Source organism: Candoia aspera, chromosome 1 (assembly GCF_035149785.1).
Source record: "Candoia aspera isolate rCanAsp1 chromosome 1, rCanAsp1.hap2, whole genome shotgun sequence".
Taxonomy (NCBI): Eukaryota; Metazoa; Chordata; class Lepidosauria; order Squamata; family Boidae; genus Candoia; species Candoia aspera.
The window spans coordinates 203,448,776-203,471,012 of NC_086153.1; the positions used below are offsets into that span (position 1 = coordinate 203,448,776).

Consider the following 22,237-nt stretch of genomic DNA (forward strand, 5'->3'; position numbering starts at 1 on the left):
CTAATAGCCTTGATCCTCAGCAGTGCAAATATAGGCTGTAGCATTGTACCTGTGTGCAACAAGTATGGCCCAGTATGCTTCCATTCATGCTTTTTAGTTAAAATATAGCAAAATGTATATCTTTGATAATCAGAAGGCTTTAGGATTTAGAAACAGCAGTGTGCTGTTTAATTATACTTTTGCTGAATGAATGGACTATATTAATACACTTGATTTTTTTAAAAAAATCTTTTTCTGTAGATACCAATATGTAGGACTGTAATCTAATACATACTAAAGAGGAAATGTCATTATCTTTTGTTTCCTCATTTGTCTAGCATGCCTATAAGAAGCATCCTGATCAGATCAAGTTTACCCCTGTGACAGACTCGCTGGTTATGGTACAAGCACAAATTAATTCCAAGCAGCTGAGTGATGTAAGTAACCTGGCAACTCAAACAGTGTCCTGTCTGGTTTTATCTTGTCAGATGCTTTCTCTTCCAGTAATGGGTTTCTGGTCATGAAGTTGTAGCTTTATTATCTGAATGTTGAAAGCATTCCAGATAATGATGTCCAAAACGTATGATGCCAGGAACATAGCATTTTGAAGAACATCAGAATGTCCTGTTATGCTCTAGACCACACCAATCCAGCCATCCTGAGGGTAGTCCAAAAGCATTCTGAATGTAAAATTTATGGAAGTGTGAGGCTGGATTATGCTCGGAACATCACAGATTACTTCCTGTTCCAGAAGATTTACTTCTGGAAAGTCTTTGGATCAGCTCTGGAACAGCCCGTTCCATAGAGTCGAAAAGAATAATGGAATAGTTCAGTATTCCTTGGAATGTTCTGTTTCCAAAATGGTATGCTTTTGCACATATTTAGTACCAGAATAGGTAAATGAAACAAGTAGGAATATAACTGGAAAAACAAGGGCTGAGCCTTGTAGTCATTCAGCAGGGAGGTATAGGCAGTTAATATTGCATTAACATGGGAGAACTATTTTCGACACTGAGTGTTTTGTGGCAGTGCTTCGTATTTTTAATTTTCAAAAGATGTATGGTATGAAAGCAGATGGGTGTCTATTATTGCTGTGTTCATGAAAGCAAAAGGTCATTCTTATCCTGATGTTAACTGACATCGATGCAATCCTTCCTGGATTAAGTAGAAACATATTTATTTACATCAATGCAACCCTTCCCAAACAGTAGAAACATATTTATTTACTTGATTTATACCCTGCCTTTCTATTGTGATGATTACTAAAGAACTTTTACTTTAAATGGTTTGGATTGCCCTCTTATTTAGCTCAGGTATTAACAACCAATACTAGCATGCTTAACTGCCATCTTCAGATGGTCACTTTTTATATCAGTATTTGTTCATTCTGCATTTCAGTTGAACTACAAAGCCAAACATGAAGCTGAGAAAAGCAGATGTTCTGTCCCTCCAGATGCTCCTTTATTCCTCCAATCCAGAGTCAATGCCTATAACATCAGTGATGTAAGAGTCTTATAAATGATACTTTCACAGCTAAAAAGATATTGGGCTGTAAGCTGCTGATGCAGCTCATAATACTGCTCATGATGGTGATAATAGGGCATAAAACAGTGCATATTTGATTGTCATGTAACACCTGTCAAGAAGATTGATTTAGAGACAGAGAACTTAGATCACCACTTAGATCATCTTCATAATCAGCTCTCATCACCCCAAATTAATTTGGCAAATGGCATCAGGTTTGGGGAAAGGCCAGTGATGAATTAAGAAATGAAATTCTGAAGAGGAGGAAAGATGACTAGATGACATAGAAGAAGGAGAAAAGAAAACCATCAAAACAGATCTTTAGGAGAGTCTATATGTGCTGGCAGGAAGAAAGTTGCTAGGGAAGGAGGCTAGTGAGGTTCTAGAAGGCTATGAAGACCAAGAACAAGAGTGATGGAAATCACAGGAATTAATAGTAAATACTACTGTGTGTGCATCTGTCCCTGTGTGAGTGTTCATGGACAGAGATACATTTGAATAACCAATGAAGAAAAATACTTCATTTGATGAATGTTGCATTATTTATTATTGATAGAAAAACCCATTTAGTCTACAGAGATCACTGCTTTCTAGCTCTGAATAAAGGTTCTTTAGGGTACGTGAGGTATGATGAGGAGCTGCATTCTGCATTGAAGTCATGAAATTAGATCTTAAATTGTCCTAATCATAATCTTTGGCAGCACTTGCAATATAGAGTAATGTTTGCTCATAAAGGGCTTATTTTATACAAATTCCACATATTCGCTGGGTGAATTTTAAAGTAAGAGCTTGAAATCTTGTGGTGGATAGTTGAACTGGTCAAAAAAGAGTATTCCATTGTTAATCTACTTAAAATAACATGCACATTAAAAATAGTTATGTAGTTATAGGTTTATGCACTCCCTAAGATAAATGTATGGATTATATGCAATACGTTTTGGACTGTATGTCTTTATGACTTTTTCATGTTTTTTTTTCTTTTCCCTTGGTTAGATTTGGTATAAGTATGACTGGGATCAATCAAAAGCAAAGAAATTTGACATCAAGATGGATGCCATTCCAATTCTGGCTGCTAAAGCCAAGCAAAAAATTGCAAGTGATGTAAGTGTTACATAGAAATTAAGGTAAACCTTGGATTGCTTTACATTTGCAGCCAGGTTTCTAGAATACCAAACCACATTATTGTCTTGTGACCATATAGGTTGAGTACAAAAAGGGTTATGAACAGAGCAAAGGCAAGTTAATTGGAGCTCTGAGTATTGAAGATGATCCCAAAATGATACATTGCCAGAAAGTGGCCAAGCAACAGAGTGATGTAAGTACAGATAAACCAAATAATATTTATGGTTTGTTGGTGGTATGCTGAATTATCTGGAAATGTTTGTTTGTTTAGATACTTCCAGAGGAACAGACAGAAGGGAATTTATGTCATTGTGACAATATGAATAATATAATTATGATGAAGAAAAACAGATAACAAATTGATAAAAATGAATAAAATCATTTTCAAAAAATATTCAGAGTGTCTCCTTAGGTGAAATTTACATTCAGGAGATCCAAATGAATAAAGAACCACTGATCTCTAATTTTTGAAATCATAATGAGCAAGTCCAGAGTATTAAATCCTCTAACGAGGAATAATACACATTTTGATGAAAAAGCGTTCTCAAAATTGCTTAGCAAAATGATCAGGAAATGCAAATGTTGATAAGAATAGTTTGACCATCTACCTGAATGCTTACAAAGTACAAGAAGTAGACCAGTGAAAATGAAATATTAGGTTATCAGTAGGTGCACCAAATGTTAGAATAAGTAAGTCTGGCATATATTCATAAGTGCGTATACCTATTGCGCATCTGCCTATTTGAAAATTAGCCCAACTCTGAACCTAGTCTATTTCTTGCATATTACAGTAGTCATTTCAAAATATCTTCTCATGTTGCAGAAAAAGGATTCTTTAAATAAGCTGTCCCTGCTTTTAGCATACCCACTGCATATTCTAGAGGGACTATCCCCTGCATCTTACACATTTCTGAGCTTTTTTCAAACTTTAAATTGTTAATGACATGTATTAACTCTACCATAGCTGGAATATAAAAAAGGTTATGAAGTATCAAAGACCAGATACATAGCACCGCTGGATATGATTCCCGTTGTACAAGCAAAGAAAGCCCAGGCGATCATCAGTGATACAGACTACAGGCATCGCATCCATGATTACTCCTATCCTCCTGACAGTATTAATGTGGAGCTTGCCAGGAAGGCTAATGCTTTACAAAGTGATGTAAGTAGCAAGGTTTGAACAACCCTAGCATTGTTGAACTGAATAACACTTCATACAGGAAAGAGAGATGGCAGTGTATTTCCATAAGCTTTTTCCAGGGTTTGACAACTGGGGCAGGAAGAACCTCACTTAAGCATTGTCTCCTTTGGCCTTCCCTAACTGCTGTCCTCCAGTTTTGTTGGGAATATACTGTAAGTCCCAGACTGCCTGGGCAGCATGTCTAACTTAAAACCTAAGATGGCCATCAGCTGTCATGAAAGTATGTTGGCCTGTAATTATCCCAAACCAGCAGAGCATCCATAGAGCATTCAGTTGGAGAGGATGATCTAAGACATTAAAATATAGACTGGTGAGTAACCCAGTTTGACAAAGAGAAGTGATATAAAGACTGAAAAGAAATAAGCTGAAAAAAATAATAGGTAGCTGCTGTCTAGGACAGTACAAAGATTAAATTCAGGGATTTGATTCAAACGCCATTTGGTGAAATGTCCAAGTCAAATTGACTTTCTAAATCAGTTTGATTATTCAGGTTGAATCACTGAATCAAAGAGGGTGCATCTGAATCAATTCAGTGATTATGAACCTTCTGTGCAAAACAGGAGCTATTTTTCTGAAGAAGTTGAGAGACTCAAATCAGTTTGATTGCATGATTAATTTGAGCTGTCAGCCTGAACTGGGTTCTAAACCAAATCATTGATTTGAATTAGATTGGAGCTGTTCCATACATCCCTATTTTCAGTGTTTCCTTTTTTAAAAACATGTTTTCAGTATAAGTTTCAGTAAAAATTTCTTGAGATATAAAATAGAACTGAAGAAAGGTTTAAAACTATAAAATGTTTTGTAGCTTATCTGTGTAACAGAAATAATTCACAATATCCTATTGCTTGTAAAGGATAGTCTGAAATTCAGAGAGGTTAGTCCTCAGCTTCTAAAAGGATTGTACAGTTGCTGCCCATGTATGAATTCCTAGCATTTCTCCAAACTATTACATAAAGCAAAGTGTTGCCTTCAAACTGAGTTCAACTCCTAGTGATTACACAGAAACAGCCATTTTTATTTTTTATTTTTTGGTGGGAAGAGGCAGTAATATGGAAATAGTTTGCCATTGCCTTATTCCAGGATGTGTTTTTTAAAAAAATATCTTAGTTCAGTCTATAGCCCTGGATTTTCCAGATGGCTCCTAGACCAAGCACCTATCAGAGATAACCCTGCTTAGTTTTCTGGATCAGCCGGGGTCAATTAGGTGCTGCTACCTAACAAAACACATTGCACCAGCTTTGGAATAATGTCATCATTTCATTTTTGGCATGTGATTCAATTACATTATCATCCTAGATTTAATTCATGAATTCTAGTTTCTGTTAGCTAAATTTTCAAAGAATGTTTCCTCTACATATAGGACAGCTTGAATAAAATGTCACATGAACCTGTAAGCAAGCATTTCTCATTTTTAAATGTACTACTGTCTTTTCCAGACTGAATATAAAGCTGATTACAACACTTGGATGAAAGGATGTGGTTGGGTGCCATATGGATCCCTGGATGCAGAAACAGCAAAAAAAACTTCAGAATACGTAAGCGAGGTAAGTAAAACTTAAAGGAAATCAGAGTTACCTCTGTTTAGTTATGAGCTTTTGCATATCTTTTTTTTCCCCTGCTGTTCAATTATGTCTGATCCTTGGCACTGCCTGGACTAGTCTCTGCAGTTTTCTTGGCAAGATTTCAGAAGTCGTTTGCCATTACCCCCTTCCTAGGGCAGAGAGAGAGTGACTGGCCCAAGGTCACCCAGCTGGCTCTGTGCCTATGGTGGCACTAGAACTGATGTTCTCCCAGTTTCCAGCCTGTTGCCCTCCGAACTAGACCGAACTGGCTCTCACTTTGCATATCTATTTATTGTTAAAAGGAGAAACCAGAGACCTTAACAGGGGCTATGCACTGAATCCCCAGTCTATCCAATAACTCTCTCACTTATCACATGCTTTTGTACACCGCTTTTCAACCAAGCAGCTGACCAGTAGTTCAATGTTTTTAAAGAAGAGTCATGTAAGTGTAGTTCCAACAGCTACACTCAGTCAGCAGACACGACTGTAGACTTAAGACGATGTTCTGGTACAACTAAAATTTATAGCCGTGTAACCCATATCCTTCAGGCCATAGTCTGTTAGAAAAGTGGGTTTGTTACTTAATTTCAGGAACAAGATTATGATTTTAAACTGTATATTCAAGAATATAAGCAAGTAATTCAGCATCAGTGGTACCTCACGCTACCTATGTCATTGATAAATCCAGGGGAGCACCTTCTAACCCAAGTATTTTTGTAGAAGACTCCCTGAGAAAAAGAAAGGATGGCAGAGTCCTCCTCCAATTCCCAGCCCATTGCAAATGCAACATGGGCCTATATTTTCCTGCTTCAATTCAGAGCTGCTGTTTTCTGACCAGAATTTCTCAAGCCCTTTAAAGAGGATGGTCTCCAGCATGTCATGCTGATCTAGCAGCAGCCCCAGTTTTGATTGGCTTCGGGGCCTGGCATTTTCCCTCCCCTCCTGCAGTGGCAGGCCTTTCACCTTCAGCTGCTGGGCTTTTGTGTTCTCTGTTGGTGGGCAGTTGCTGGTTTTTACAATCACCTTGTATTGATCCAGCAAGGGCCCATAAAGTCCATGAATGATCCTCAATCCTAGAAGCTTGTTCTTCATTCACCCCTTACATCTCCCTACAGTCACCCTTTTGGTTTATGCCCAGGCTGGGTGATGCATGATCTCCCTGCTTTCCCACTCACTGCCCACAGTACTGAATAACTTCCCTTTAGGTTTTTTTTTTAATCTTTAAGTTGCAAGGTGGGAACATTGCTGTTTTGTTTCTACAAAGCTGAACTATACTTCTTCCTTACTGAAAACTTTCTGTGAAACTGCAGAGGGCTGTAGGAATGAAAGAACAACCTGTTGACTATTGGTTTCATTACCATAGTGTCAGAGCCACAATAAGGCCTTGATTACTTTTTAAAATCTTTCAAGCCTTGGGACTTTTAAAAAAATCCTTAATGCAGATTTTCAGTGAAGTCATAGATAACTATTAGAAGGAAGCGATAGAAAAATTCAATAAATGAGACTGATTTGTTTTTTCATAAACAGAAAAAATACCGTCAGCATCCAGACACTCTTAAATTTACACAAATTGAGGATCATCCTACTGTGGTTCAGGCTAAAATCAATCAAGCTCAGCGGAGTGATGTAAGTAAGGGCATTGTATGTATGTTTTTTAGCGTTTTGACTAACTGCATTCTGAATTTGCTGCAGGTCTTAGAACCACTAAGAGTCTAAGGAGTCTTGGTCAAAAATTACTTCCACACTTCTGAACTGAATCCTCACCTGTGATTTGGAATTGTAATGATTTATAACGTTCATTTTCCATCTTGGGTGTTACACTGATTTCCACATTTGATTCCTCTTCAGGTACTTTATAAAGCCAAAAATGAAGAAATAATTCACAATTATAACCTCCCAGCAGATGCTCCTCAGTTTATCCAGGCAAAGGTTAATTCCTACAACATTAGTGACGTAAGTTTGCTTTTGACAATTTTTCAAATGCAATGTTTAGCTGCACATACAGATGATGGCCATTAAACTGGTGGCTTGATGACTGCATTCTCTTTCAGATTTATTACAAATTGGGCTTGGAAGACCTGAAATTGAGGGGCTGTGACCTGAGAAGCGATGCCATTCCCATTAGAGCTGCTAAAACTGCCAGACAGGCTGCCAGTGATGTGAGTTTGCCCCTTGGAAAGAGTGGTTTGTTTTGGGGGGCAAAGGGAAATCCTTCTATAGTAATTTATTTTGTAGGACTTGACACCAGCTCATCAGCCTAAGAAAGAGCCTGTCCTGGCTACATCAGCTAAATTCCAGTGGACTGATTTATGAAGTAAATCAATCCCAGAAAACAATGGACTTTATAATAGATTTACTGATTTGTACAGTTTACCAGCCATTTTTTAAGCACCCCCAGTGTGTTAAGCAGTGGCTGAGTCTCAATCAGTCAGCAATTTAGGAAAATGACTTTGACATTTCTTGAGTTAAGAACATCTTCCAATTTTCAGTTTCATGGAGCTTCAGAGTGCAAAACTTGAAGAGCACTCTGCCTTGCTTTTGCAGTGGAGAATGACCTCCCATCTAGGACTTGCCAGGCCCCAACACTGATTTATTTTAGGAGTCTTTTTAAGCCTTTTATATTTATGAGTCTCTTTCCTGGCTGGTAACTCCTCCAGTAGCGTATAATTATTATTATTCATGAAGTGTTTCTATTATTTCTCTTCTCTCCACTCCATTTTATTCTGTTTTATAATCACAGTAAACTGCTTCAGTTTTGGTTGGTTTGGTTTTTAAAAAGTGGCATTTAAATACTTTTGATGAATAATAAATCAGTGAAATCAAATGGAACAATTTTAGTTTCTTCCTTTGCTTAACTTTTCTCAGATTCTAACATTTATATTATCTTTCCTTGAGACTGTACCTCACATCTCAGTTTCAGATTCTGTAACAGGGTTACAGTTCTTAAAATCTGAGAGTTGCCACAATAATCCTATATGGTACCAATCGAAGTGAATAATCCTGTATGCATTAACGCTGAACCAAACCCTGCCATACGCAGTGGGATGTAAATGCCAAATGAAAGGGCATAGGATGATGCTGGACATTTAATTCCCAGTGAATCAAGTGGGGTATAAGTTAACCATGACCAGCTTTTCACATTGTTTTAAATATTAGTTGATCCAATCCATTACTGTTATTGTTACTATTACTTTTACTACTACCACTACTATCAGCAGCAGTAATAATATTCTGCAGTTATTGCAGTTATTCAATGTACTGTGAACGGAGTTGATCATGGAGTGCCAATGGCACCTACAGAATTCTGCTTGCACAGAATTTAGCACAATTTTGCAAATGCCTGGGGATTTTCACCAGCACTCCAAAGGCATGCTTTATATGCCCTCGCTTGTTGCAGTTCTTCTGGCACTACTAACTGCATGCATTCAGTCTGAAAAGTGGATACTTTTCTGCTCATTTTGACCTTTTTGTCTTTTTTTTTTCAATATTGATCTAGTATTTGTACATTATATGTTGCTCATCAGGAAATTAATCTCCCTTTCAATCTTGTTTGGACAGTTTGAGTATAAGAAAGACTATGAACAAACCAAAGGCAAACTGATTGGCTTCCGGAGCATTCAAGATGACCCCAAATTGGTCCATTATATGAATGTGGCCAAGATGCAGTCAGAGCGGGACTACAAGAAAGCTTATGAGGAAAGCAAGACTAGATACAACACTCCACTTGATATGGTTAATGTTGTGGCTGCTAAGAAAGCCCAGGAAATTGCCAGCAATACCAATTACAAGAATCTCCTGCACCATTACACATTATTGCCAGATGATATGAATGTGGAGCGGTCCAAAAACATGATGCAGATTCAGAGTGATGTAAGTCTGCCCGTACGTTTGTGTCCAGATAAATGTAATTTAAAAAGCAGTTATTTAAACTAATCAGCTGGTTATTCTTCCTTCCTTCCTTCCTTCCTTCCTTCCTTCCTTCCTTCCTTCCTTCCTTCCTTCCTCCCTTTCTTTCTGCAGAATCTTTATAAGGCAGATTTTAACAGCTGGATGAAAGGTATTGGGTGGATCCCAATTGGCTCTCTTGATGCGGAAAAAGTTAGAAAAGCAGGAGAGGCTCTAAATGAGAAGAAATACCGACAGCACCCAGGCACTATTAAATTTACAAGTATTGTGGATTCCCCTGTCATGGTCCAGGCTAAGCAGAATGCCCTTCAGCTCAGTGATGTGAGTAAGGCCTTGGAAAGATAGGAGAAAAACTAAGCCTTATGGAGTTGTACAGCCTTCTAAATCCAATGAATGAATGAATGAATGAAATCAAAGAAATTGAACCTTGTATTAAATAATTATGCATATGTCTCAATAATATCTACCTTTTCTATAGGCTTTATTTTCATCTTGTATTTTAGTATTCACTTTCTGAAGAATGGAAAAGAATGTCCTATTTAAGGGGATTGTTTTTTGGGGAGGGGGGTCCTTTGTGTCAGTGTTGACTCTTGGCAACTGTCTGGACCCTGCAGATTTATTGCCAAGATTTTCAGAAGTGGTTTGTCATTGCCTTCTTTCTAGGGCTCAGAGAGTGTGCCTGGCCCCAAATCACCCAGCTGACTTCATGCCTACCATGAGATTAGAACTCCCAGTCTCCCAGTTCCTAGCCTTGTGTATTAATCATTACACCAAACTGGTTCTCTTGGAGGAATTAGCCAGACTTTATCTTAATGATCATGAACCACCACATGACTGGAATTTACATGTCATCTACATAATGCTGTCTCTAAACCATGTGTAAGCTGATTTTCTGAGCCTGACAACTTCAGGTTAAAGTGCCAAATTTTTAGTATCATTCAAAGGTTGAAACATTTCAGCTACTTCTTCCTTCTCAGGTGATATCCAAAGAGATCATTCTTTTTTCAGACTCCCATGCTGATGCCCACTGCATTTTCTCCGATTTCTCAACTTTTTTCATAGTTTTTAAAGTTTTTGCCTCCCCCCCCCCACTCTCTAAGGAGTTCACAATGTTTACAAAGTATTTGCTCACAATGCTAAGGGACTCAGAACTGATCTGCTCCTCCCACCTTTAAGAAAAAAAATCACCTTCACATCACTAAACCAGATCCCAAAGGCTGTGTGTTCTTCCCTTTACACTACCAGCCAAGTTGCTTTGTTCCCAAAGGGTTTGTAATATCGAATGGAATCCGCTGGAAAAAATATGGTAAAACAGAGTTCAGGTATTATTGATGGTACATCATTCCCCCTGAGATTAGGTTGGCCTTTATCCTGGCAGTTTTTCAGAAAGTCCTGACGATGAGGTTGTGTTCCAGGCATGGGGGCTGGATCATTAGTTGGACCTATGAAGTTGTTGTTCAGTTTGTGGCAGATTGTTTTTTTTAACCTCAGCTGCCATTTATGCTTTATGCTGTGTTATTATGTTTATAAATGTTCTTAGCCACCCAGAGTCACCACGGTGAGATGGGCGGCCATATAAATTGAATAAATAAATACATTCCTAGGATATTTTGTTTTTAAGCCGCTGCAGGTAGGCCTGGATAATACTCGAAAATGTTCTTGTGGAAGAGCATTTATTGATTCTGCAGTTATTTGTATTGTCATTTTTTTAAAAAAAAATTCAGTATATATGTTACAGCTTTAACAACATAATTAGGAAGCAAGATAAACATCTCAGAATTTATCAGCTAAATTCAATAAGGCTGTGTCTAATTCTAGTAGCTAACAGATTTGTAGCCTATTAATAGTATTTTGAAATAGTTTATTTTTAGTTATTGAATAAGCTTTAAGAATAAACATATACTGTACACAAGTGTTTGAGGCTGAGATTGTAGCTTATAATAGTGATCAACAGAGCCATCTGTTTCAGCCTGAAGGAAGTTAAGTGGATTAATCATGTTTCCCTTTTAAAAATCTAGTTTTCTTGCATCTAGTTTTCTGAATATCTTTGTTCTGCTAGTGAGCCTACCAAGATCTTGTGGGTTTTATAATGAACTGGAAGCTGTTGTCTGATTAATTATAACTGGTAATTGATCCAACTTAGTTACCTTATAGCAACATTTTTCATAATGACAAATAAGTACACATGGAAAATGTAAAAACTGATTATAAGGACAATTCTTATAACCTGTTCCTATGATCATTCTTTTCTCCTATGGAAAAAAGAACTATTGTTTTCAATGGCTTCTAAGTAACTATACATAGGTTGCAGTCTTATGAACTTAAGTAATACATAAATTCAACTATGGAGTGTTGAATTAAGGAACATCAGGATATATTGTCTTGTTTCCTTGATTTTCAGAGACTATACAAATCCTCCGGGGAAGAAATGAAGCATACATATAATTTGCCTGCAGATGCCCCTCAGTTTATCCAGGCCAGATATAATGCAGCTAATATCAGTGATGTAAGTAACTATTCAAAGGCTGTGCTTAATTTATACTGTGGTAAATACTTCAGGCTTTGATAATAAAAATTATTCTGATATTTAGAAAATCAAATAGACAACATAATTGTGGTATGTGATGATATAATAGTTTATCACTTGAGGCTGTGCATGATGCACTGAGCTAAGTGCTTTCCTTTTCTCCTATTGGACAAGGGAAACAAGAAAGGAAGGGATCAAACATTGAATGTCATGTCAGGGGAGGCTGTGCTGACATAACTAGTCATAATTTGAATCGGACAGCATAATCCAGAAAGGGCTATCTGAAGGTGTTACAGCCAGAATGTCCAGATAAATGCATTGTATAGACTACTGAATTCTAAGTTAATCAACAGTAATGATTGAAAATGACTTGTTAAATCAGTAAGATGTTTTTTTTTCAGATTTATTATAAATATGGCTATCACGACCTCATCGCCAAAGGACACAATGTACTGGGTGATGCCATTCCAATTACTCTAGCCAAGGCCTCAAGAAACATTGCTAGTGATGTAAGTAACCCTACTAAGGTTTTCTTTTACATTTTTTTATCCCACCTTTATTTTTTTAATAAATAACTCAAGGTGGCGAACATACCTAATACTCCTTCCTCCTCCTCTTTTCCCCACAACAACCACCCTGTGAGGTGAGTTGGGCTGAGAGAGAGGGACTGGCCCAAGGTCACCCAGCCGGCTTTCTTGCCTGAGGCTGGTTCTATGTACTATCAAAATGATGGGGTTACTATTTTTGAAGGAGTCCTGTCATGTCCATCTCAGTGTTCGCCTAAAATTGTTTTTCTTTATTACTAACATAAAAATGAATGCCAAAATACCTGTTACTCAGGAAACTTTTCTTGGCTGCTTCTACACCAAGCCTCATTATCCAGGCCTAACTATGTCTCTCTTTGTCTCTCTGGGACTCTAGTACAAATACAGAGAAGCTTATAGAAAGACAAAAGGGAAACATGTTGGTTTCCGAAGCTTGCAGGATGATCCTAAGCTTGTCCATTCTATGAATGTGGCAAAGATGCAGTCTGAGCGTGAGTATAAGAAGGGTTATGAGAAGAGCAAGACATGCTATCACACACCAGTGGAGATGGTCAGTATCCAAGCCGCCAAGCAGGCTCAGGATGTAGCCTCCAACGTCAACTATAAACATCTGCTTCATCACTATACCTACCTGCCAGATGCCATGAATGTGGAGCTGGCCAAGAACAGGATGCAAATTCAGAGCGATGTAAGTAGGACAATATTGAAAAGGTCACAATTCCCCAGAGACAGCACAGTATCGTTTACATAGCAAGCAGTGATACCGTTTTCCTAGAATTGTTTCTAAGAGTGAGTTAATTTTTTATTTATTTATTTATTTTTAAGCACAGGATCAGATTGGTCATTCTTAAGGATGCTCTCGCTATTAAAATGGCTTTCTGTGTTACCAAAGAAGGAAGGGGAGGTGTGGGAATATGATAGTTCCTTGGATTCTTATCGCCCATTCCCAGAGGAACTACTGCTTAATCCTGCAAGGGAGACCATCTGCAGTGATGATGCACCCCAGTTTTTCAGATAACTTCATCAGTGTGATAGATGGAGATTCCTTCCTAAAGCCACACTTGGCAAACAGTTGGGCTAGGACCCTGATTTAAGATGGAAGGGGATAGCAGTTGAGAATGTTAGCATCCCTCATGTAAACTGCTCTTTGTTGGGAGTTGAAGCATTTTTTGTCTGCAAATGCTCAGTGAAGCAACTTTTAGAATTGTATCAGAAACAAGACTGAGTTGCAGGAAATACTTTATATAGATAGGTAAATGCCTGGTATCTAGCTAAGTCTCTCCCTTCAGGAGAGAATCACACAGCATGTGCCCTGTATATGTGTGTGTGTTTGCCTGGGGAGAAAAGCAGAAGGAAGTGACATCAGATGAGTGATCTCTTGGACAAAGAACAGGCAGAATAATAGACAAACAGTGGACAAAGAGTAAATCCTTAATTCTCTACCTATAACCTCCTGCCACCTTACAGTCAGTAGGTCATGGGGAGACTGAACTGTTGGATTTCCACCTCCAGCACTTCTCATTTTTGCCAAGCCTCAAACATAATTAACTAGTACCATACTGTATTTGAGATCTCACTTCCAGTGTCAGCTTTATACTCCCTGTTGCTTCACTTACCACTCTCCCCCATAACTTTTGGTATGAGGACCAAGTTGGAATTAATATGCAAATTAATTAATATTTTTTGTGCCAATATAGCAATTTTCACAGGAAAGCATACCTGAAAAGGGGTTTGGGGTTTGAGTTGGAATTCATATTTGAAAACGAATTGCTGCCTTGAGCATGGCCACGTTGTATTAATTGCAGATGGAAACAATTGCACCAAATTTTACTTTGCATTCTCCTTTCTCTTTCAAAAGGGGTGTTGAGCTGCTGTCTGATTGTGATGGATTTTGCCCGAATGTGTATACCCAATTCCATTTCAGTATTTTAGCGCTCAAGAGATTTGCCTTCCAAACTCACAGATAAATGGAATGCTAGACCGAATGCTAATGTTGGCTGAAAAACATTATTCAGTTTCCCAAGAGCTTTTGCCTCAGTCTAGAATGAATAAATAATGTTTTATGATATTATATAGCTAGTGTTTGTGTAGAATGACAAAAACAAAAGAAGTCCACCTTGGATGAAAATTAGGGAAATACTGTTATCAAACAGCCTAAAAATGAGGTGATTTTGTCTCTCACTTTGCCTGACTGTTCATGGAAGTATAAACATAAAGTCTACAGCTCTGTATGTTATGAAAAGGATATTGAAACATTTAACTTAGACAATATAAATGCATCCTTTTGGGGTGCCTGTGCTTTTCTTGGGAATTACCATATGTACTTCCTGATCCTTTGAAAGGGTTTTCCCCAAGCTTCCAGAGCTCTGAGTTTCTTCTTGGTTTTCCCCAGATTGCTTACAAAGATGACTACAACAACTGGTTCAGAGGACTGGGATGGAGTCCCATGGGCTCACTGGATATGGAAAAAGTTAGAAAAGCTGGAGAGGCATTAAACGAATCTAAATATCGCCAGCACCCGGACACACTCAAGTTTACAAGTTTGATGGATTCTATGCCAATGGTTTTGGCTCAAAAGAATACCAAACAGCTGAGTGATGTAAGTTCAACCCAAAGGACGTCATCTGCCTTCTTTTAAATTATAGTCTTAAACAATGCTGTGGAATTCTAAAATGTTCATAATCAATCTTGAGCTGGTTCAAACTTCAGTTTTGGGCTTTAATCTTAAGCATGTAAGAAATTTCTGTAGAGGCTCTTCCATATAACTTTCAAGAGCTGCAAATCCCCAGCTATGTATACAGCACTGCATTGGATTTGTTATCCTGGGCTGCCAGCTCTCCAAGCAGCCTTTATACTGTATGTGCTCTGGGTACAAATTTCCCTTTATCCAACTACTTCTAGAAAAATGAATTTTGCCTTAGTCAGAATAGTTAGATGCCTAGATATTCAAAGAGGATTAGCTTTTTAAGTAACTTGCTGAGCTGTATATATATTTATATGTATAGTAATACCTTGATTATTCTAAAGCAGGTTTTTCAATCCCGCAAAATACGTTGGGATTATAGTTTTCAGAATTTCCAGCTTGTACAGCATTCGACCATAGTGGTTAGGAATTCTGGGAGTTAAAGTCCAAATATACCTGGAGGATACCAGTTTAGGCAACATACTTTTAAATTAAAATGTCCCTCTGCTGAAAGATGATGCATATATTCTTTTTCTTTCAGATAAACTATAAGGTAGAGGGTGAGAAAGTGAAACACACATACCATTTGGATCCAGATGTACCTGAATTTATTCAAGCAAAAGTCAATGCCTACAATATAAGTGACGTGAGTACTTGACAGTTTCTTTGATGTCTACATCAATACCCAAATTGATTTAAGACCTTTATCTTTGGAAAACCAAAATTGCTGCATTCCTTTTACACTTGGATTTTTCATTTTTAAACCTCTTGTTATGTAAAGCACTAGTGTTTTTTTCATTAAAATGGATGTAAATTGTGTTCACTGTATTTTAATTGCAACTCATGCCCTCATGTTAATGTAAGGATATTCATAGGTCTTCAGTGCTAGAACTTAACTAGAGGCTTTAAGAAGAATGGCTTCTTCTCTTTAAGGTTTTCTACAAAGCAGACTGGAAAGAACGGCTTGCCAAAGGCTATGATCTGAAAGCAGATGCTATTCCTATAGTTGCTGCAAAAGCTTCACGGAACATTGCCAGTGATGTAAGTTAATCCTGATAAAATCTAAGGTGCTGTCAACATACAAACTTTCAGACTATTAATCCATCCAGCCTTGTACTAGTACAGTCGATAGTTTTCTTTAAAAACATTTTTTAAAACCTTTTTATTGTTAGTCATTGAAGATGATCAGTTGGATAATTTCCAAGAGACACCTTCCCCTTTCTGACCTTTTGCCAAAGAGGGAGGCTTACTGTCTATAATTTTCTCCGTCTTCCATATTGAAGAATGGAGAAAAATGAACCTTCATTTAAAAACTTTAAAAAACATGTTTAAATGGCAGGACTTGGAGGAAAAGATCTTGGAGAAGTACGAAGTAGCACATGAGAAAAACAAGAATATAGTTTTCTGGTTCGGTATAAAAATAACTGGACACAAACGACTGACATTTTTTAACAACAGCAACAATGGGAACGATGTGACAGCCAGAAAATAATCAAGCGGCAGCAAGTGTAGGAAAAAATACCCAGTGTTGAGATGCTATTTGTCCCAGTGTAGTTTAAGTTGATTTGGTACACATGTCCACTCATTTTGCAATGGCTTAAACATCTGTGTTTCGATTTTCCCTAGTACAAATACAAGGAATCCTATGAGAAAGAAAAAGGAAAGCAAGTTGGCTTCCTTAGCCTGCAAGATGATCCTAAACTGGTCCATTATATGAATGTGGCAAAACTACAATCTGAACGTGAATACAAGAAAGGCTATGAAAGCAGCAAGACTAACTATCACTTACCGCTAGACCTGTTCAGTGTAGTGGCTGCTAAGAAAGCCCAAGAAGTAGTAACTGACACAAACTACAAACAACCACTTCATAATTACACCCTTCTTCCTGATGCCATGAGTATGGAATTGTCCAGAAACAGGATGCAGATTCAGAGTGATGTATGTAATTATTAACAATGTTGTGCCTAAGATTATGGAGGCTAGTTAATGGCTTGGAGAAGACCAGGGCAGTGTTTTTAATAGAATTCAGAAACAGTTGATGGACCCGACATAAAAACATGTGCTTTATTTACTAGGGAGCATGTTTTTCATATGGCCACAGTTAATCTGTGGGATGAATGGGTTTCAGTATATTATAGAGACATTTAGTATGGGCTTCACCTGTTTCCTTTTACCAGGAGTTCCCTTACGCAGACTCAGATAGCTGGATCCTGCTTTATTCCTGCTTTCTGAATGGAGCTCTGCTGAAAACTCTCCTGCTGGGAAAAGGGGAAGGAATCTGGGCCAACCCCCTCCCACCGAGACTCTCAGTGTATCATCCTTCCATCCGTCCATGTATAGAGAGGAAGTAATCCTACATTTGGAAAAACTGTTGGATCAAAAGACTGCCACTGATGGATGTTCCATCCAAGGGAGCCTTTTGCTGGGTCCGGTCTTCAATATTTGTATATGTTTTTATACATTCATAAGTAAAAATTAAAAGTCATTTCAAAACAGTCATAAACAGTGGGAATGGACTTAGCTGTCAGAATAACTAACGTATCAGTTTGCAGTTTCCTCCTTTAACTTGAGAGAAGACTCTTCCTGTGATTCCAGTGCTACCATTCCAGTGCACAATATTTCTATGGGGTGGAGCATGAAGCTTGCACTTCAACTTTAGGTCCTGCTAGAACTGCAGTTATTTGGGGATGTTATGAACACTGATAACAAAACAATTTAATTCACATTAAGTTATTTCTTCTCCCTGCTTTCTTTCCAGAATCTGTACAAAACTGACTTTAATAGCTGGCTGAAGGGATTAGGCTGGGTGCCAATTCAGTCTCTGGAGGTGGAAAATGCAAAGAATGCCACTCACATTCTCAGCGAAAAGAAGTATCGTCAGCACCCAGACAGACTGAAGTATACCATTGACATGGATGCCATGGAACAGGTGCTGGCCAAGCAGAACGCCCATACCATGAATAAGGTAAGGAAAAACAAACTCTCCTAGGAACATTGATTATTACTTTTTAGGGACAGATTTGGGATTCAGAGGCTACAGTCAAATGAAGTGCTTAGTTCTTAGTAGATAGCACTTATTGGGAGCTCTACTACTCATTTGGCTTATTAGGTTTTAACCACAGCATTGAATGAATAATTGATCGCTGGCAAAAGGAAGTAGTTCTTCACACAGAGTATATTCATGAATTTGCTATCATAAGGTATGGTAATGAGATCTATCTTTGGTAATTGTCCAGGATGACTAAGTATCAAATTAAATTTGATGTTCTCTACGTAGGGGATGGTTATGGCCTTTGCCTTTTGCCTTTTAATTTTCTGGAAGTTTCTGGATGGTTATGGTGGTAAACTGGATTAGAAGGATCTTTGATTCAAACCAGCAGAGCTCATTGTATGTTCATAAGTATCTATAACTAGATGTAGCTAATAAAAGTTTTGTTAAAATAAAAGGAAAAACCAAATATGCTGCCCTGAACCGCTTGGAATATGGTGGAAGAACTGAACTAAACTGAACTGAATTGAATTAAGATGTGTATTGTAATTCCTTGGGAAAATATCTTGGATAGCAGGGGATTTTACAATATGGGCTATGGGCTACGTGCATAAAAAGAGGATCAGTGTGGCTGTTTTAAGAACCACTGCAAAAACAAAGGGTAGATGGAAAACATGCCAACTACTTGGAAGAAGGGCCCCAAAAATCCATTAGTTAGGCTGGGAAATTTCTCTATAAATAGGGCTATATCTTGATTTACTGTAGTTGCCAAAATTGTTTTGGATGTGGCTTCCTACCTTTTCTAATACTACTTGTTCTCATGTACTTGGGTTTTCTTGTGAGCTCACGTAAGCGACTTTGCCTAGTCATAGGTATCTTAGTGGCACAAAATATGCAAGCAGATAAATTGGCAACATGCAAAAAAATAAAATGTAATTTGTTTAAACGTTTTTTTTTAACTGCAGAGGCTGTATGTTGAAAAATGGAACAAAGACAAGACTGAAATTCACGTAATGCCTGATACACCAGATATACTCCTGTCCAAAGCCAACCAAATCACCATGAGTGATGTAAGCTAAGCACGGAACTGGACTTATATGTATTAATGTACTTATATCAGTACATTAATATTGGGTCACTTTTTGGCTAAATTCTGAAAGTACATATCCATCACTCTATTTTTAACTTTTTCAAAAAAACAAGTTCTAACCATCTGCCCGTGTTTCCTTCTGTTGTGGGACAGAAATTATATAAGTCTGGCTGGGAAGAAGAAAAGAAGAAAGGTTATGATCTAAGACCAGATGCTCTCTCCATAATAGCAGCTAAAGCTTCCAGGGATATTGCAAGTGATGTATGTTTAATTTTTACATTGCCTTATTATGGGGGAAAGTATATTTATTCTTAGTCTGGTCATTTCTATTATTCCCTGATATCTACATGAATACAACCATATTTGTCTGGACTATTTGTGTTGCCTGAAGCATGAGTTCTCTTTGGCAAATCTGAGGAATTTCTTTCATAAGAATTTTTAAGAACTTCATAGATTTTGTAGATATCCTGTTACCTGCTCAAACATGGTCCTGCAGGAATATAATTTAGTCTCTATCTCTATCTCTATATCAGAGAAGTGCCTTTATATACTTGCCAGTAAATAATTATATCCCAGTACAGTTCTTTGTTGATTGCTTCATTAACTCTGTCCTTGTTCAGCAAGTCTTTCATGATCTCCAGGGAATTCACTAGAGGGAAATGTTGAAAGATAATTGGTACAGACTTCTGTCTTAATAGTAGAGAAAGATAGTACTTACTCCATTTTCCCCAAATAATTATGCCACAATCCAACCCATGAGTTAATATTATTGATTTGAAAGGGATTAATGACATTTAACTATGTTAGAAGGTTAATTAATTCTATATTACACCAACCTTTTGGTTGATGAGTCACTTAGGTGATTTCCAGACAGAGGTGCAGGTCTGATTATATTCAATTTAGGCCCCCTACCCTGGTCATCATATGATGCTGTTACAGAATGGTTACTTGTCATGCTATGTCCCAGCATCTTCCTGTTACAGTCTTAAGGGTTTTTACTTCCTGTTTGCAAGCAGGAAATGCCACAACAGAAGATACAGTGTTTGATTGAGACTTATTGCATCAGGCATCCATTGGAGAGGACAAGGATTGGAAGTGATGATCGATATACCCTGCCTCTTAGCTGCTGGCATCCCCTTGTGGTAGCTAGATGTTGGGACTGGATAAAGGAGCCAAAATATAGCAGTATAAGTTGTGTGTTGGCTTATCACCATCACAAGCTTATAAAACTCTTACCTTTTACTCTGTTTACACAGGGCAGTGGTTTGTTGTGCAAAACTGGGGTGGGTGGAATGCAGGCAACCACTGATTGACCATCTGTGCTCATCTGTTGCCCAGGGAGAGCAAATTCTGATTGGCTGTTGGGTTTTTGTTTTGCAGGTAGACTTGCAAAAAGTAAATGTTCCTGTGCCTGTAACATTCTGGTATTTTTACAGATCCAGAAATATTTAGAAGAGCCCTGGCAAATCCTGCTGAATTTTAATTGTAAAATCACTTGGGTGATAAGGAAATGTCACATACCTATTAACATTTTATGTATATAGTAAAACATATGAAATTCTTTATCAGCCACTGTCAATGAGTAACTTAACTAAACTTCCTTTCATGTGTGTATATGTGTGTGTATGTGTGTGTGTATGTATGTTGTACTGTTATTCTATCTGGCTTACAGTACAAATACAAGCTGGCCTTCGAGCAATCGAAAGGAAAACAGATCGGCTTCCTTAGCCTAGATGATGATCCTAAGCTTGTGCACTATATGCAAGTTGCGAAGATGCAGTCAGAGCGGGAATACAAAAAGGACTATGAGAAATCAAAGACCCTGTTCCACACCCCTGTTGACATGTTCAGTGTTGTGGCAGCCAAGAAAGCACAGGAAGTGGCCACTGATACCAACTACCGGAATATTATCCACACTTACAGTGCTTTGCCTGATTCTATGAACCTTGAATTGGCCAAAAATATGATGCAGATACAGAGTGATGTAAGGAAGAACTTTTGATAACTGCTCAAATGACAAAATTAAATAATTTAAGTCTTTAAACTCTGGTGTATGTATTTGTTATTTTGCAATTGAGAGAGAAGACTAGGCAGATATACCAGAACTGTTTTTCACTACAAATGGAACTTAGCTTTTCCCCTGAAGAAGCAGGATATAGAAAATATCCAATCTGCTGTTATCAAACTTCCATTTACATGATAGAAATACCCAAGGCTCCTCTTCCCCCTGCAAATTTAGGGTAGATTTGAAGAGGGTTTACTGCAGAGTAGATTGACACTATTGAAAACAAGTTTATTAGTTTAATGTACGGGCCATCTTGTGGAACAGCTCTTTATATTAAAGGTTAGGATACCAGAGTGGTAGTTAGCATCATGGCCTAAGCCTGTGGTCTACCCCTAGCTCAGTGGGCAAGTTTGTGCAACTGTCCCAAATTCAGCCAGTGAGTTGATGGTAAATGCCAGTTCTCTCTCACAGCTTTGCTATGGAGAAAAATTAGAAGAGGGAGCGCTGTGCTGCATATGCTGTTTTGAATTCCTAAAACAAAAATTTGGTGTATAAAACTAATAACTAATAATAAACTGTAATGCACATGACATGCAAAATCACAGGATAAAATAATACACAGACACTTTCAAATTAATGTGCCAAGTGCACAGTTTCACAGTGATGAAACAATACAGCACTGCAGCAATGATATGTATATTTTTCATTTGTCTGTGGAAAAAATGCTTGTTTTTTATTCTCTTCTAATGTCGTTTGTAATCCAGACTGAAGGTTCTGCACACTAAACTATGATTAAAAGGTTAATCTTTTCTTCAAATACAGAAAGTTGTTTTTCCAAACATTTCTTATGAGCTTTCCTTTTGTTTCCAGAATCAGTACAAAGCAGACTATGATGAATTCATGAAAGGGATTGGATGGGTACCACTAGGATCTCTAGAAGCTGAAAAGAATAAGAAAGCCATGGAGATTGTCAGTGAGAAGAAGTACAGACAACATCCAGACAAACTGAAATATTCTATTCTAATGGACTCTATGCCAATGGTCCTGGCGACAAATAATGCAAAAATAATGGATGAAGTAAGCCAAGGAATACTTATTTATTTA

General features: G+C 37.8%; 1 protein-coding gene across 1 annotated transcript in view; it reads left to right on the top strand.

The window, feature by feature from the left end:
* The window catches only part of NEB (nebulin), a 207,492-nt gene that overhangs the window by 43,684 nt on the left and 141,571 nt on the right, over positions 1 to 22,237 (top strand). Inside the window, exons 27-46 of the mRNA XM_063318368.1 lie at positions 2,705 to 2,818; positions 3,590 to 3,787; positions 5,263 to 5,370; positions 6,916 to 7,014; positions 7,237 to 7,341; positions 7,440 to 7,547; positions 8,947 to 9,258; positions 9,409 to 9,615; positions 11,696 to 11,800; positions 12,223 to 12,330; positions 12,743 to 13,054; positions 14,759 to 14,965; positions 15,591 to 15,695; positions 15,983 to 16,090; positions 16,676 to 16,987; positions 17,808 to 18,014; positions 19,004 to 19,108; positions 19,282 to 19,389; positions 20,801 to 21,112; positions 22,004 to 22,210. Of these exons, the coding sequence (XP_063174438.1) occupies positions 2,705 to 2,818; positions 3,590 to 3,787; positions 5,263 to 5,370; positions 6,916 to 7,014; positions 7,237 to 7,341; positions 7,440 to 7,547; positions 8,947 to 9,258; positions 9,409 to 9,615; positions 11,696 to 11,800; positions 12,223 to 12,330; positions 12,743 to 13,054; positions 14,759 to 14,965; positions 15,591 to 15,695; positions 15,983 to 16,090; positions 16,676 to 16,987; positions 17,808 to 18,014; positions 19,004 to 19,108; positions 19,282 to 19,389; positions 20,801 to 21,112; positions 22,004 to 22,210 (3,447 nt within the window). The remainder of the gene's footprint in view (positions 1 to 2,704; positions 2,819 to 3,589; positions 3,788 to 5,262; positions 5,371 to 6,915; positions 7,015 to 7,236; positions 7,342 to 7,439; positions 7,548 to 8,946; positions 9,259 to 9,408; positions 9,616 to 11,695; positions 11,801 to 12,222; positions 12,331 to 12,742; positions 13,055 to 14,758; positions 14,966 to 15,590; positions 15,696 to 15,982; positions 16,091 to 16,675; positions 16,988 to 17,807; positions 18,015 to 19,003; positions 19,109 to 19,281; positions 19,390 to 20,800; positions 21,113 to 22,003; positions 22,211 to 22,237) is intronic.